The sequence below is a fragment of the Triticum aestivum genome, chromosome 4B, assembly GCF_018294505.1.
Source record: "Triticum aestivum cultivar Chinese Spring chromosome 4B, IWGSC CS RefSeq v2.1, whole genome shotgun sequence".
Classification (NCBI taxonomy): domain Eukaryota; kingdom Viridiplantae; phylum Streptophyta; class Magnoliopsida; order Poales; family Poaceae; genus Triticum; species Triticum aestivum.
In genome coordinates, this window is record NC_057804.1 from 467,303,334 (window position 1) to 467,316,268 (window position 12,935).

Genomic DNA, 12,935 nt, shown 5'->3' on the forward strand with positions numbered 1-12,935 from the left:
GGGTTTCTTCACTAGAGCAGCAACTGGTTTGTCGTTTCATGAAGTATCCCTTCTTACCCTTGCCCTTCTTGAAACTAGTGGTTTCACTAACCATTAACAATTGATGTTCCTTCTTGATTTCTACTTTCGCGGTGTCAAACATCGCGAATAGCTCAAGGATCATCATATCTATCCCTAATATGTTATAGTTCATCACGAAGCTCTAGTAGCTTGGTGACAGTGACTTTGGAGAACCATCACTATCTCATCTGGAAGATTAACTCTCACTCGATTCAAGCGATTGTAGTACTCAGACAATCTGAGCACATGCTCAACAATTGAGCTTTTCTTCCTTAGTTTCCAGGCTAAGAAACTTGTCAGAGGTCTCATACCTCTTAATGTGGGCATGAGCCTGAAATCCCAATTTTAGCTCTTGGAACATCTCTTATGTCCGCGACGTTTCAAAAACATCTTCGACGCCTCAATTCTAAACCGTTTAACATTATTGAACTATCATGTAGTCATCAAAACGTGTATGTCAGATGTTCGCAACATCCACAAACGACGCTCGAGGTTCAGCACATCGAGCGGTGCATTAAGGACACAAGCCTTCTGTGCAGCAATGAGGACAATCCTCAATTTATGGTCCCAGTCCGCATAATTGCTACTATCAACTTTCAACAAAATTTTCTCTAGGAACGTATCTAAAACAGTAGAACTAAAGCGCAATCTACGACATAATTTGCAAATACCTTTTAACTATGTTCATGATAATTAAGTTCATCTAATCAAATTATTTAATGATCTCCCACTTAGATAGACATCCCTCTAGTCATCTAAGTGATACATGATCCAAATCGACTAGGACGTGTCCGATCATCACGTGAGACGGACCAGTCATCAACGGTGAACATCTCCATGTTGATCGCATCTACCATACGACTCACGTTCGACCTTTAGGTCTCTCGTGTTCCGAGGCCATGTCTGTACATGCTAGGCTCGTCAAGTCAACCTAAGTGTTTCGCATGTGTAAATCTGGCTTACACCCGTTGTATGCGAATGTTAGAATCTATCACACTAATCATCACATGGTGCTTCGAAACAACGAACCTTCGCAACGATGCATAGTTAGGGGGAACACTTTCTTAAAATTTTAGTGAGGGGTCATCTTATTTATGCTACCGTCGTTCTAAGCAAATAAGATGTGAACATGACAAACATCACATGCAAATCATAAAGTGACATGATATGGCCAATATCATCTTGCGCCTTTGATCTCCATCTTTGAGGCGCGGCATGATCACCCTCGTCACCGGCATGACACCATGATCTCCATCATCGTGTCTTCATGAAGTTGTCTCGCCAACTATTACTTCTACTACTATGGCTAACGGTTAGCAATAAAGTAAAGTAATTACATGGCGTTTTCATTGACACGCAGGTCATACAATAAATTAAACAACTCCTATGGCTCCTGCCGGTTGTCATCCTCATTGACATGCAAGTCGTGATTCCTATTATAAGAACATGATCAATCTCATACATCACATATATCATTCATCACATCCTTTTGGCCATATCACATCACATAGCATACCCTGCAAAAACAAGTTAGACGTCCTCTAATTGCTGTTGCATGTTTTACGTGGCTGCTATGGGTTTCTAGTAAGAACGTTTCTTACCTACGCAAAACCACAATGGTGATATGCCAATTGCTATTTACCCTTCATAAGGACCCTTTTCATCGAATCCGATCCGACTAAAGTGGGAGAGACAGACACCCGCTAGACACCTTATGCATCAAGTGCAGGTCAGTCGGTGGAACCTGTCTCACGTAAGCGTACGTGTAACGTCGGTCCGGGCCGCTTCATCCCACAATGCCGCCGAATCAAGATAAGATTAGTAACGGTAAGAAGATTGAGCAAATCATCGCCCACAACTACTTTGTGTTCTACTCGTGCATAGAATCTACGCATAGACCTAGCTCATGATGCCACTGTTGGGGAACGTAGTAATAATTCAAAATTTTCCTATGTGTCACCAAGATCAATCTAGGAGATGCTAGCAACGAGAGAGAGGGAGTGCATCTTCATACACTTGAAGATCGCTAAGCGGAAGCGTTACAAGAACGCGGTTGATGGAGTCTACTCGTGGCGATTCAAATCACGGAAGATCTGATCTAGCGCCGAACGGATGGCGCCTCCTCATTCAACACATGTACAACCCGGGGATGTCTCCTCCTTCTTGATCCAGCAAGGCGAGAGGAGAAGTTGAGGGAGAACTCTGGCAACACGATGGCATGGTGGTGGTGGAGCTCGTGGTTCTCCAGCAGGGCTTCGCCAAGCACTACGGAGGAGGAGGAGATGTATGAGGGGTGGGAGGGGCTGCGCCAAGGGAAGGGTTTTTTTGGCCCTCTCTCTCCCTCACTATATACAAGGGGAAGGGGGAGGTGGAGGCACCCTAGGGTTTCCCTTGGGGAGGGGCGGCGGCCACAGGGGAACCCTAGATGGGTTTGGGCGCCCCCACCCCTAGGAAACTTGCCCCCCAAGCCGGGAGGGGCTGCTGCACTAGGGGAGGCGCCCCCACCTCTCCAGGTTTCGTGAGATGGGGTGGGAGGGGCGCACAACCCCTTAGTGGGCTGGTGTGCCCCCTCCCCTTGGCCCATAAGGCCCCCCAACGCTTGCCGGGGCCTCTGAAACTCCTTTCGGTCACACTGGTCGTCACCCGGTACCCTCGCAACAATTCCAGCGTCACCGAACCTTAATTGTGTAGACCCTACGGGTTCAGGAACCATGCAGACATGACCGAGATACCTCTACGTCCAATAACCAATAGCGGGATCTAGATACCTATATTAGCTCCCACATGTTCCACGATGATCTCATCGGGTGAACCAAGATGTCGAGGATTCAATCAATCCCGTATACAATTCCCTTTGTCCATCGGTATGTTATTTGCCCAAGATTCGATCGTCGGTATCCCTATACCTCGTTCAATCTCGTTACCGGCAAGTCTCTTTACTCGTTCCATAACGCATGATCCCATGGCTAACTCCTTAGTCACATTGAGCTCATTATGTTGATGCATTACCGAGTGGGCCCAGAGATACCTCTCTGTCATACGGAGTACAAATCCTAGTCTCGATTCATGCCAACCCAACAGACACTTTCAGAGATACCTGTAGTGCACCTTTATAGTCACCCAGTTATGTTGTGATGTTTGATACACCCAAAGCATTCCTGCAGTGTCCGGGAGTTGCACAATCTCATGGTCTAAGGAAATGATTCTTGACATTAGAAAAGCTTTAGCAAACGAACTACACGATCTTGTGCTATGCTTAGGATTGGGTCTTGTCCATCACATCATTCTCCTAATGATGTGATCTCGTTATCAATGACATCCAATGTTGATGGTAAGTAAACCATAACCATCTATTGATCAATGAGCTAGTCAACTAGAGGCTCACTAGGGACATGTTGTGATCTATGTATTCACACATGTATTACAGTTTCCGGTTAATACAATTATAGCATGAATAATAGACAATTACCATGAACAAGGAAATATAATAATAACCAATTTATTATTGCCTCTAGGGCATATTTCCAACACCTTCACATTAGGCAGCCCGAGTCTAGGACCCTGTCAGTAGCCCCCAATCGTGGCGGCAGTCACGGCGAGGGCCGTGAGACCTCCGGCTGGCTCTCCTCTTCATTCCTCTGGCCTCCCGAGTCGTCGCAGGTTAATCTCTTATTTCCTCTCACGAGTAGTCTTTCAGGGTATTGGGGCAAAAAGAAAAATATCCATGGGTTGGCCCATCAGCCATGCGGGCAACGCATCAGGCATAGTTCGTATACCGATCCGTTGAAATATGTCATTTGGGTGGACATATTGAGTTTTCCCTGACCTCTCTTCTCCGCCTCCAGGCTTTCCACTGGCTTCATCTAGATCAAAAACACCCACGCCTTCTTATGCCGAAGGGTCATGGCCACCTCTCCCACCTCCTCTGGAGAAAAAGCGGCCAAGGTTACCCACTCGAGATCGTGCTGCCGCGCCTTCCTCATCTGCCCGAGTGGGTTAGTGATTGGGAGCATTCCTCCGTTTCGCGATCCTAGTTGGAGAAGTTGGCGACGACGTGGCGTCTTTTGGAGTTCACCGAGATGGGCAGGATGGCGCCTCGTTCAGGAAACAAGGTCCTGCGGCCATTGCGCTAGAAGGTGGTCACATAACCTTTATCCACCATGGGCTGAGGTTTCCCCTTAATGCTTTCATCAAGGACGTGTTGGCCTGCGACAGACTTCAGTTGCATCATCTGACCCCGAGTGGCATCCTGCACCTCTCTTGCTTCGTGTCCCTCTGCAAGTGTTTCTTCGGCATTAGCCCCCACTTCGGTCTTTTTGGTATTTCTTTGAAGTAGTTCCCTATCTCAAGGATGGGAGGATTCCTTCCTGTGGCGGAGCTATCCTACAACCATGTCCGGGCTCCAGTTACTTTGTTTTGGCATTGGCACCGGAAGCAGAATTGTGGAAGTAGGGGTGGTTCTACGCCTCAGATAATTTCAATGACCCTAGTAATCCAGGGCTGCCGGAGTTCGCCGATGTACCCTGTTGGTAGAGGCTGGAGTGGCAGTCAAAGTTTTATGTTGACACAGGGACCGACTATCTGGTGGACGTTGTTGTCCGTCTTTAGGGGCACGGTCTCACTGGTTTGCAAATTTTGAAGACTTGGATGCTGATTACTTGCATCTGCGTTGGTATTTCCCTGAAGAGGAGAGGATGATGTAGCACGGCAATGCTAAGTATTTCCCTCAGTTATGATATCAAAGCATGAATACTGCCATTGAGGTATGGACCTCAATTGAGAGGATGGTAGAAAATGGGATGGAAGCGGGAGATTTATAACAGATAAAAGTTGAGATAATTGGTAGAAATGGGAGAGGAGTGGGCCTCATTGATTGTGAGAATATAAAGAACCAGAAGGAAAATGATCGGTTGCTACAATAATAGAGATGAGTTTCTCGTGCAGTAATGTAATGTAAACTGAATTATTATTTTTGATGACAAGGCACATTTGGTGTTGTGGAATGCATGGTGAGAGAATTAGCTTTAGTGGGAATTAAAACGTTGATGTGGCATGCATGCTGAGGTGGAGTGTGTGCATGTTGAGAGAATTTGTAGTAGTGGGTATCAACTTCTTAAGGATGTAAGATTCTTATATACTTTTCCATCATTTTACATCATTTTATATATTTTTCTAGACTAACATATTAATTTAGTGCCCAGTGTCAGTTGTTGTTTTCTGCTTGTCTTTTGTTTTACATAAAATTGATACCTACGAAGGTTCAAACACGATGCCAATTTTTGACGATTTTTTTGGACCAAAGGAAACCCTAGAAGCTTCGAGAGTCGTCGAGAGGATGCTCGAGGGGCCCACAAGGGCAGGTGGCGCGACTAGGGGGTGGCCACGCTACCCAGGCTTGTGGTCCCCCTAAGCCTCTGTTTGACCTAATTACTAGACTATAAAATCACATAAATTTCAAAACCCTTGGGGTGAGACCGGAAACAATTATATCGCCGCTGCAAACCTTTGTTTCGAAGAGATCCCATCTAGAGCACTATTTCAGAGTTCTTCTAGAGGGGGAAACCATTGGGGTGGCCATCTTCATCAACCTTGTTGCCTCCATGATGGTGTGTGAGTAGTTCCTTCAGGACATATGGGTCCATAGTAGTAGTTGGATCTTCAATACCTTGTTCTCTTTTGAGATCAACTTGATGTAATTCTTGTGGTGTGTTTGTTGGGATCCAATAAATTGTGGATTTATGATCAGATTATTCATTGATTTATATTGAATCTCTTAAAGTTTCTTTGCTGATAATTAAATAACTATGTATGCTTTCCGATCTATTTGCCTTCTTTGTCCAATATAGATGGGAAGTTCATCATAGGGAGTGGTGAATAGTAGTGGGTTCAATCTTACGATGATTTCTTTATCCCAGTGACAGAAAGGGGCAAGACATGTATTTGTATTGTTGCCACTAAGGATAAAACGACGGGGTTTAATATTATTGCTAGATTTCTTACGGTCTACATTATGTCATCTTGCTTATTGTGTTACTCTGTTTATTGCAGAACTTAATATTTGAGATGTCTGCTGTGGTATTGGGGTGGAGTAATAGTAGTAGATGCAGTTGGATTAACGGACTACATATCACAGATGTAATGCCTATGTGAGATTATGCCATGAATGATCATAGTAATAAATTGCCACTATTTTATCAATTGCCCAATAGTAATTTGTCTACCATGCCACTACCTTTTCGAGAGAGATGCCACTCATGAACCTATGGCCCTCGGGTCCATTCTACATTAATACAAGCTTCTATAAATTATGCTCTTTTATTTTTTTCTTTACTTGTCATTTTACCTATACCACTATTTGTTTGCTTTTAATCTTGTAACTAGCAAGACAAGGGGCCTGACAACCCCCTTGCCATGTTGGGTGCAAGCATTTATTTTTTGGTTCGTGTGCACGTGTTGTTTACATTGTTAATGTGGTGACTCCTACTGGTTCGATAAACCTTTGTTCTTAACTGAGGGAAATACTTTCTGCTGTTGTGCTACATCACCTTTCCTCATTGGGGAATCCAACAAATCCTACAGGAGTAGCAATGATCCTCGTCCTTGATCTGGACATAGAAGCGTAGTAGCTCTCGTGCCCCCTCCTCGTGGCCGATCATCGGCCTACGTCCAATGCCCAGCGGCTGGCCCATGGGAGCGACCCTGGCAGGCAGTTGCACCCTCTTCAGCCACCAGTTCGTCGGGATCAGGTCCTCAGCGTCCTCGGCGCTAGCCACCACCTAAGCTCCTTCACTGGCTATGTCCCACTCCGACTTCACGATCTTGCCAGGTAATACGACGTGTGGTAGTAACAAAGCATGATCAGGTCATTGCACTGATCATTGGCAATTGTGTCTGACGAGTGCAAGTTGTAAACAATCATTGCTATGATTTGAACATAGCAAGTGCAACTGCCACTGATCAGTGGCAGTTGCCCATCATCAGTGATATGATCTAAACATAGCACTACATGGTTGGCAATTGCCACTGATGAGTGGCAGTTACAAATTTGGCGGCATGCACAAGTGGTATGTTCAGAAGCGCCAGAAATGGGATCAAATTTGGTAGCATTCACATTGTTCCTACTACCTGTATGGGCAAACACATTGGTCCTACAACATATATGAGCATGCACATTGATCCTACCAACACTAATCAGCATGCACGTACTATGATCATGCAGAAACCCTAACTACGAACAACATGAATCAGTGGCAGTAGCACAACCGATGTAGCATCAACGAACAACAAGCACAAATCTAGGAACAACAAAGTATCACTACCACAATACCGATACCAATCTAGCATCAGCACCCGAGGATCACTAATGTAACAATCTAACATGAACACATGATCATGCAGCAATTTTGCATCCACACCCGAGGCAGGTGCCATCTACACTATCAGTAACAACAATTGATTGGATTCGAATCAATTTGTTTGCAATCGGATTGAATCCAATCCAATCCTAGTACCCACTAAACACAAACCCTAAACTATATCTACGAGCAAAGTGGAAAAATGAGACTTACCGGAGTGGTTGTCGTTGGAGTGTAGGCCGGCCAAGGAGCAAACCCTGGCAGGAACGCGGGGCGGCCCGAAGAGGATGACCCGGCCATGCCCAAGGCCAGAGCCGATGCGCCGGTGCTCCTGATGACGCACGAGGTAGAGGAAGAGGGCACCATCATCCATGGCCATGCCGCGTTCCCCAGAGAAAACCCCGAATGGGGGTAAAAAAACCTTTGGGCACCGCTGTCGCCGTCGTGGTCGATGGGCTTCCCTCCGGCGCCGCACTCGGGCCCAAGAGCAATAGATCCGGATACGAAGGCGAAGGCAGAACAGCCTACACCGCATCGGCCGGAGGACGCAACCTGGGGCAAAAAGGGGACGGCGCGGGAATGGCCGCCATGAGGTCCATGACGTTGTTGGAGAGACTGGACACCCACCGGTCTTGGGTTGGGTTGCTGCCGACGATGATGGGGGTGGGGGCGGCGCGACAACGGGCGTGCCATTGAAGGAGAGCACGAAGGAGCAGCGAGGGGGGTGGAGAGAGAGCGGTGTGAATGAGAGTGGAGGTGACTGGAGAAAGGGAGGGGAGTTATGAGACGTCTCGTCCCTCTCCCACTCTTCGCAATGCATGCAGCGGACAGGCACGCATGGCTTAGCGAGCCTGGCTCGGCAAAACCCGCTAATTCGTGCGATCCCTCGTGGACAGGCCCAGAGCTGCTTTAAGTTTCGTGCGGCCTGCTTTAAGTTTCGTGCGGCTTGATCTCGCGCAGGCCTGGTTGGCTCAGATGCGAGCAACCAAACACGCCCTTGCATAATCGATTAAACCAACTGAATTGGTATGCTAGGATTTGTCCAGAACTACTTCATTTCCCGTACAAAAATAACTAGTGCAGCACTGCTTCAAAAGAAAAATTGTGAGGGGGCAGGTCAAGAAGAAGAAGCGGTAAGAGCAGATTTTTCATCATCGCTTTTGGTGAGAAATGCTTGCTGAAAAGAAGTGACAAAGGGAATCAAAGGGAAACCAATGAGTGAATCCTTTAAATCTGACACCGAAGGGAACTGTCAACTGTGTCTCTTTAATATGGTAAAAATGACACAATTTCTCTAATATAGTAAAAATTATCACGATGACAAAAATACACGGTAAAAAATAGAATTCAATCTTTTTCACTTCACACTGTTCAAATGATTCTTTTACCAGACTAGTTTTCCTTTATGCCAAGTATTCAAGGCTCCATGTTAGCTAGGACAACGCTGGAAAGATCAGAATCATGAAACTGTAAAGCAGTTGGGTCGAACATGATAACCTATCTACACAATAAAAATACAGAGGAAAAGCGTAATGATCAGTGGAGCTCAGAGTTCAAATAATCAGATTTTAACAAAAAGGTTCAAATAATCTAAGTACTGTGTTACTTGTAATGCTACGGTTATCAATAGTGAAACTGAAAGCGACAGCATGAACTTTTTTCATATCTGAACGCCAGGGCATTATCTACAAGACAAGAATACATGATAACCTTGTAGACTCTAAATGAACTGGTTGGCGTGTTGCATAGAATGGCCATTTGGGCAGAAAAAAATATGACAAACGTGGGCACTAGAATGACAAAGACTCGCAAACTGACAGTTTTTCTTCTTTTTTGCAAACACGCGAAAGCTTTGCGCGTCAATGCAGTTGCAAACTGACGGTCTCAAAACAGACCGGTCTTCAGCTCCAACTGCTAATTCTAGCTAGAGTGATGTGGCCAATGCCGGGGTTGCGGACTTTTGATGATCCCCAGGCTGCAATTTGAGGTTTAGAATCCTTCGGCAGCTATTAGAAAGGAGAGAGCACATGGCGATGGAGAATCCTGGAAAGGAGGAAGGCACATGGACAGAACACATCAGGAAGGACTGACGCACAAGGAAGAGTTCCGGTAGTCAACTATTCAGGAAAGAACTTATCCTAAAGAATACTTAGTGGGCACGATATTTAGACCTGCTCACATGCAGTTGCTAATGCACGCGTCGCCTCTCATCCCTTCACATGCACATGAAGCAAATTCAAAGCTATTTACTCTGTTTAGAGTAAGCATTAAGATGGTGAATAAAATGTGCCTGAAAGGTGGTAGCCAAGCAAACACCAAGCTCGCGCTATTTAGCGTACTTAATTGCTGTGATATACTAAGAATTAAAAATGTGCTTGAAGATAGTTACCTCTGTTTAACTGTTAGTCATGACAATGTCAAACAATCAAAATGGCCATGCAGATTGAAGCCACATAGCAATGATACCATGGCATCCCAAGATATCAGCAACGTTCACAGTGCCAACGACCAAATCAGAAAATGCATTTCCAGTTCTAGACATTTTTACTCACAAACTCATTCTATGAATAAAAGTCCGACAAAAAATTAAGCCCGCAGTAAAGAAAGAGACTGGATTGCTATAGTAATAAGTGATCAGATCTTCCCATCCGCTTAAACCTTCGGACAGTCTGAAATTATGTTTCTGTTTCCTAGACAATTGGTAATTCCCATACCATAGCATTCAACCATCAACATATCAAAAGTATAAGTAGTATCAGTTCATTTAATAGATCTAGTAGTTCATAAGCAGAAAGCCAAATCAGACAATTCAAACAGATGAACATGAGCATGTTGCAATTGCAATAATATCAGCTATACCAGTGACCAAAGAAGCGAGTACGATTAATCTGTCTTCGAAAAGTTGTAGCACTCACGAATTCATGATAAACCAATAAGAACTATATCATGGAAATATTGATCAGTACAGACAAAACAAATACTTCATCACATGAGTCGTATCCACAAAGGAAAAGCTAGATTTTAAGATTGTCATGGCAAGGACATGTTTTATACCACAAGTGCACGCAATATGCACCACCATACAGGAAACTAGCATGAATATCAGTAAGATATAGGGTTCAGACTCCAGAGAGAACTAAATATTGATCGAAGCTACTTCAATTGAACAAAAGAAACAGTCATGATATACTTCCTTCTCTCTCGTGGTACAAATGTCACTAGAAGAATCTATCGTAGTCTTTGCAATGCACAGCCTGCTCCCCAAAATGATTGAAAAATCTTCCTAGCAGTGTCATCCTAAGAACCAACTAATGGAACTAGGGAGTGATGCGCAGCTACAGGGAAGCAAACAGAAGCAACAGTTTTCAACACTAACTACTTCATGCTTGTTTCGTTTCACTTGAAGGCGCTGGGTAAAACGGGCCTCTCAAAATCTGATGAATTAAGTACTGGACTAGAACTCTGATACACACCGTCAGAAGAGGGCCATCCAGAAACTGAATAGTCAGTCATCTTGCACTGCTCGTGCTGCCATTCCGACCGCGTGAACCCTTGCCATTGCTACTGCCATGCTGCTTCTGCTTCACAGCCAACTCAGGATTGTAGTACTCAAGATACCAGCGCACAAACTTCTTGAGCCCTGTTTGGAGATCAGTGGATGGCCGATACCCAAGCTCCCGCTGTGCAAGGCTGATGTTAGCATGCGTGTACGGCACATCCCCGTTCCTTGGCATCTTGACAACCCTCCTCACGGCCTTCACCTTGAGCATCTTCTCCAGTAAATCCACAAGCTGTGTCACCGGCACTGGAGAAGTGTTCCCCAAATTGTATGTCCTGAATGGCGCTGGCCCTCGCTTTTTGCCGCCGCTGCCTGTGCTCCGCCCAGCTGTATCCAAAGCCCCAATACATCCTTTCACAATATCATCAATGTAGGTGAAATCCCGGGAAATGGTGGTCTGGTGTGTGCCTCCACCGGAACTCTCGTAAACCGTGATTGGCCGACCAGCAAGAATGTCCCGGGTGAAGAAGAAGTATGCCATGTCGGGGCGCCCCCACGGCCCATATACGGTAAAAAACCGGAGGGCGGTGAGCGAGAGGCCATAGATGTGGTTGTAGACATGAGCGATCTCCTCACCAGCCTTCTTGGTGGCCGCATAGAGAGACGCGGGTCGGTCCGTCCTGTCATGCTCGGAGAAAGGCACATGGGAGTTGAGCCCGTAGACTGAAGACGAGGATGCCCAGACGATCGCCGGCTGCGGGTCGGCCGCGCGAGCCGCCTCAAGCAGCGCAACGAGCCCAGCAACGTTCGCCCGCACATACGACATGGGGTCAACGAGCGCGTGGCGCACGCCTGCCTGCGCCGCGAGGTGCAGGACGTGCGTGAAGGGCGCGACGTCGAACAGCTTGGCGAGGAGCTCGGCGTCGGCGATGTCCCCGTCAACGACGTAGACCCCCGAGCGCGCGAGCAGCGCGGCCCGGCCGCGCTTGAGGGCGGGGTCGTAGTAGTCGTTGAAGTTGTCGAGGCCGAGGACGCCGTCGCCGCGGCGGCGCAGCGCGGCGGCGGCGTGGCAGCCGACGAAGCCCGCGGCGGCGTGGCAGCCGACGAAGCCCGCGGCGCCGGTGACGAGGACGGAGAGCCCCCCGCGGCCGCCGGGGCGCCTGACGCGCGCGGAGGCCCGCACCTTCTTCTCCCAGGCGGCGCCGCCCCAGGTGGCGGCGGAGTCGGGGTGGGCGTGGAGGGAGCGGCGCGGCGAGTCGGGGGAGGCGCGCGGGGCGGGGGCGGAGGAGGGGGCGAGGAGGAGGAAGGCGAGGAGCAGCGAGAGGGAGCAGACGGACCAGAAGGCGAGCTTGGAGAGGAGCGAGGGCGGGTGGTGGTGGCGCGGGGGCAGGCGGTGGTGGTGGTAGTGGTGGAACTGCGGCTTGACGGCCGCGGCGCCGCCCGCCGCCGCCGCCGAGCCGGGCGCGCCGGTCAGCTGCGGCGCCATCTCGATCTGCGGCAATGCGGCGGCCCTCGCTGGATCTCGGGATTGGTTGGGGGCTGCGCTCCCCTCCCTCCTGGGTTTGGAGGGCCTTTTTTCCGCTCCCCGTTTTCTCAGGGATGGTTTCGATTCGCCTGGGGGCAGTAGCGTGCTCTCCTCGGTTCGTTTGGGTTTGTTTGTTTGCTTGCTTGGGGCGATTTGGTTTGGTTTCCCCTTCCCCGGCGCTACATTTGAGGAGAAATCGCCGTGCGTGGCGTGGGGATGGATCCCTTCCTTTCTCCTCCGTTCCGTTTGTTTCTTTTAGATTTTCCAGGAGCCCACCCAGCCTGCCAGCCAGCCAATGACTGCCTAGGCTTTCGTACTTTTGACGAGTATAATAATAATCCCATTTTCCTTTCCTTTTCATTTTCTCTTTTCGGTTGAGAAAATCGTGATGCCGGCCGATGTATCCGCATTTCAAATTTGGAACGTGAAACGCTACTGGTACTAGATTTACGGGCGCTAAGATTAGCACCTGCGCCGTACAGGTTTACTTTCTTCC

At 47.6% G+C, this 12,935-nt stretch overlaps 1 protein-coding gene across 1 annotated transcript; it reads right to left on the reverse strand.

Moving 5' to 3' along the window:
- Window positions 1–10,558: 10,558 nt before the first annotated feature.
- Window positions 10,559–12,638, reverse strand: LOC123092761 (UDP-glucuronate 4-epimerase 3). The gene has a single exon (XM_044514581.1). The coding sequence runs from the start codon at window positions 12,398–12,400 to the stop codon at window positions 10,925–10,927; it is 1,476 nt and encodes a 491-aa protein (XP_044370516.1). The 5' UTR covers window positions 12,401–12,638; the 3' UTR covers window positions 10,559–10,924.
- Window positions 12,639–12,935: the final 297 nt, after the last annotated feature.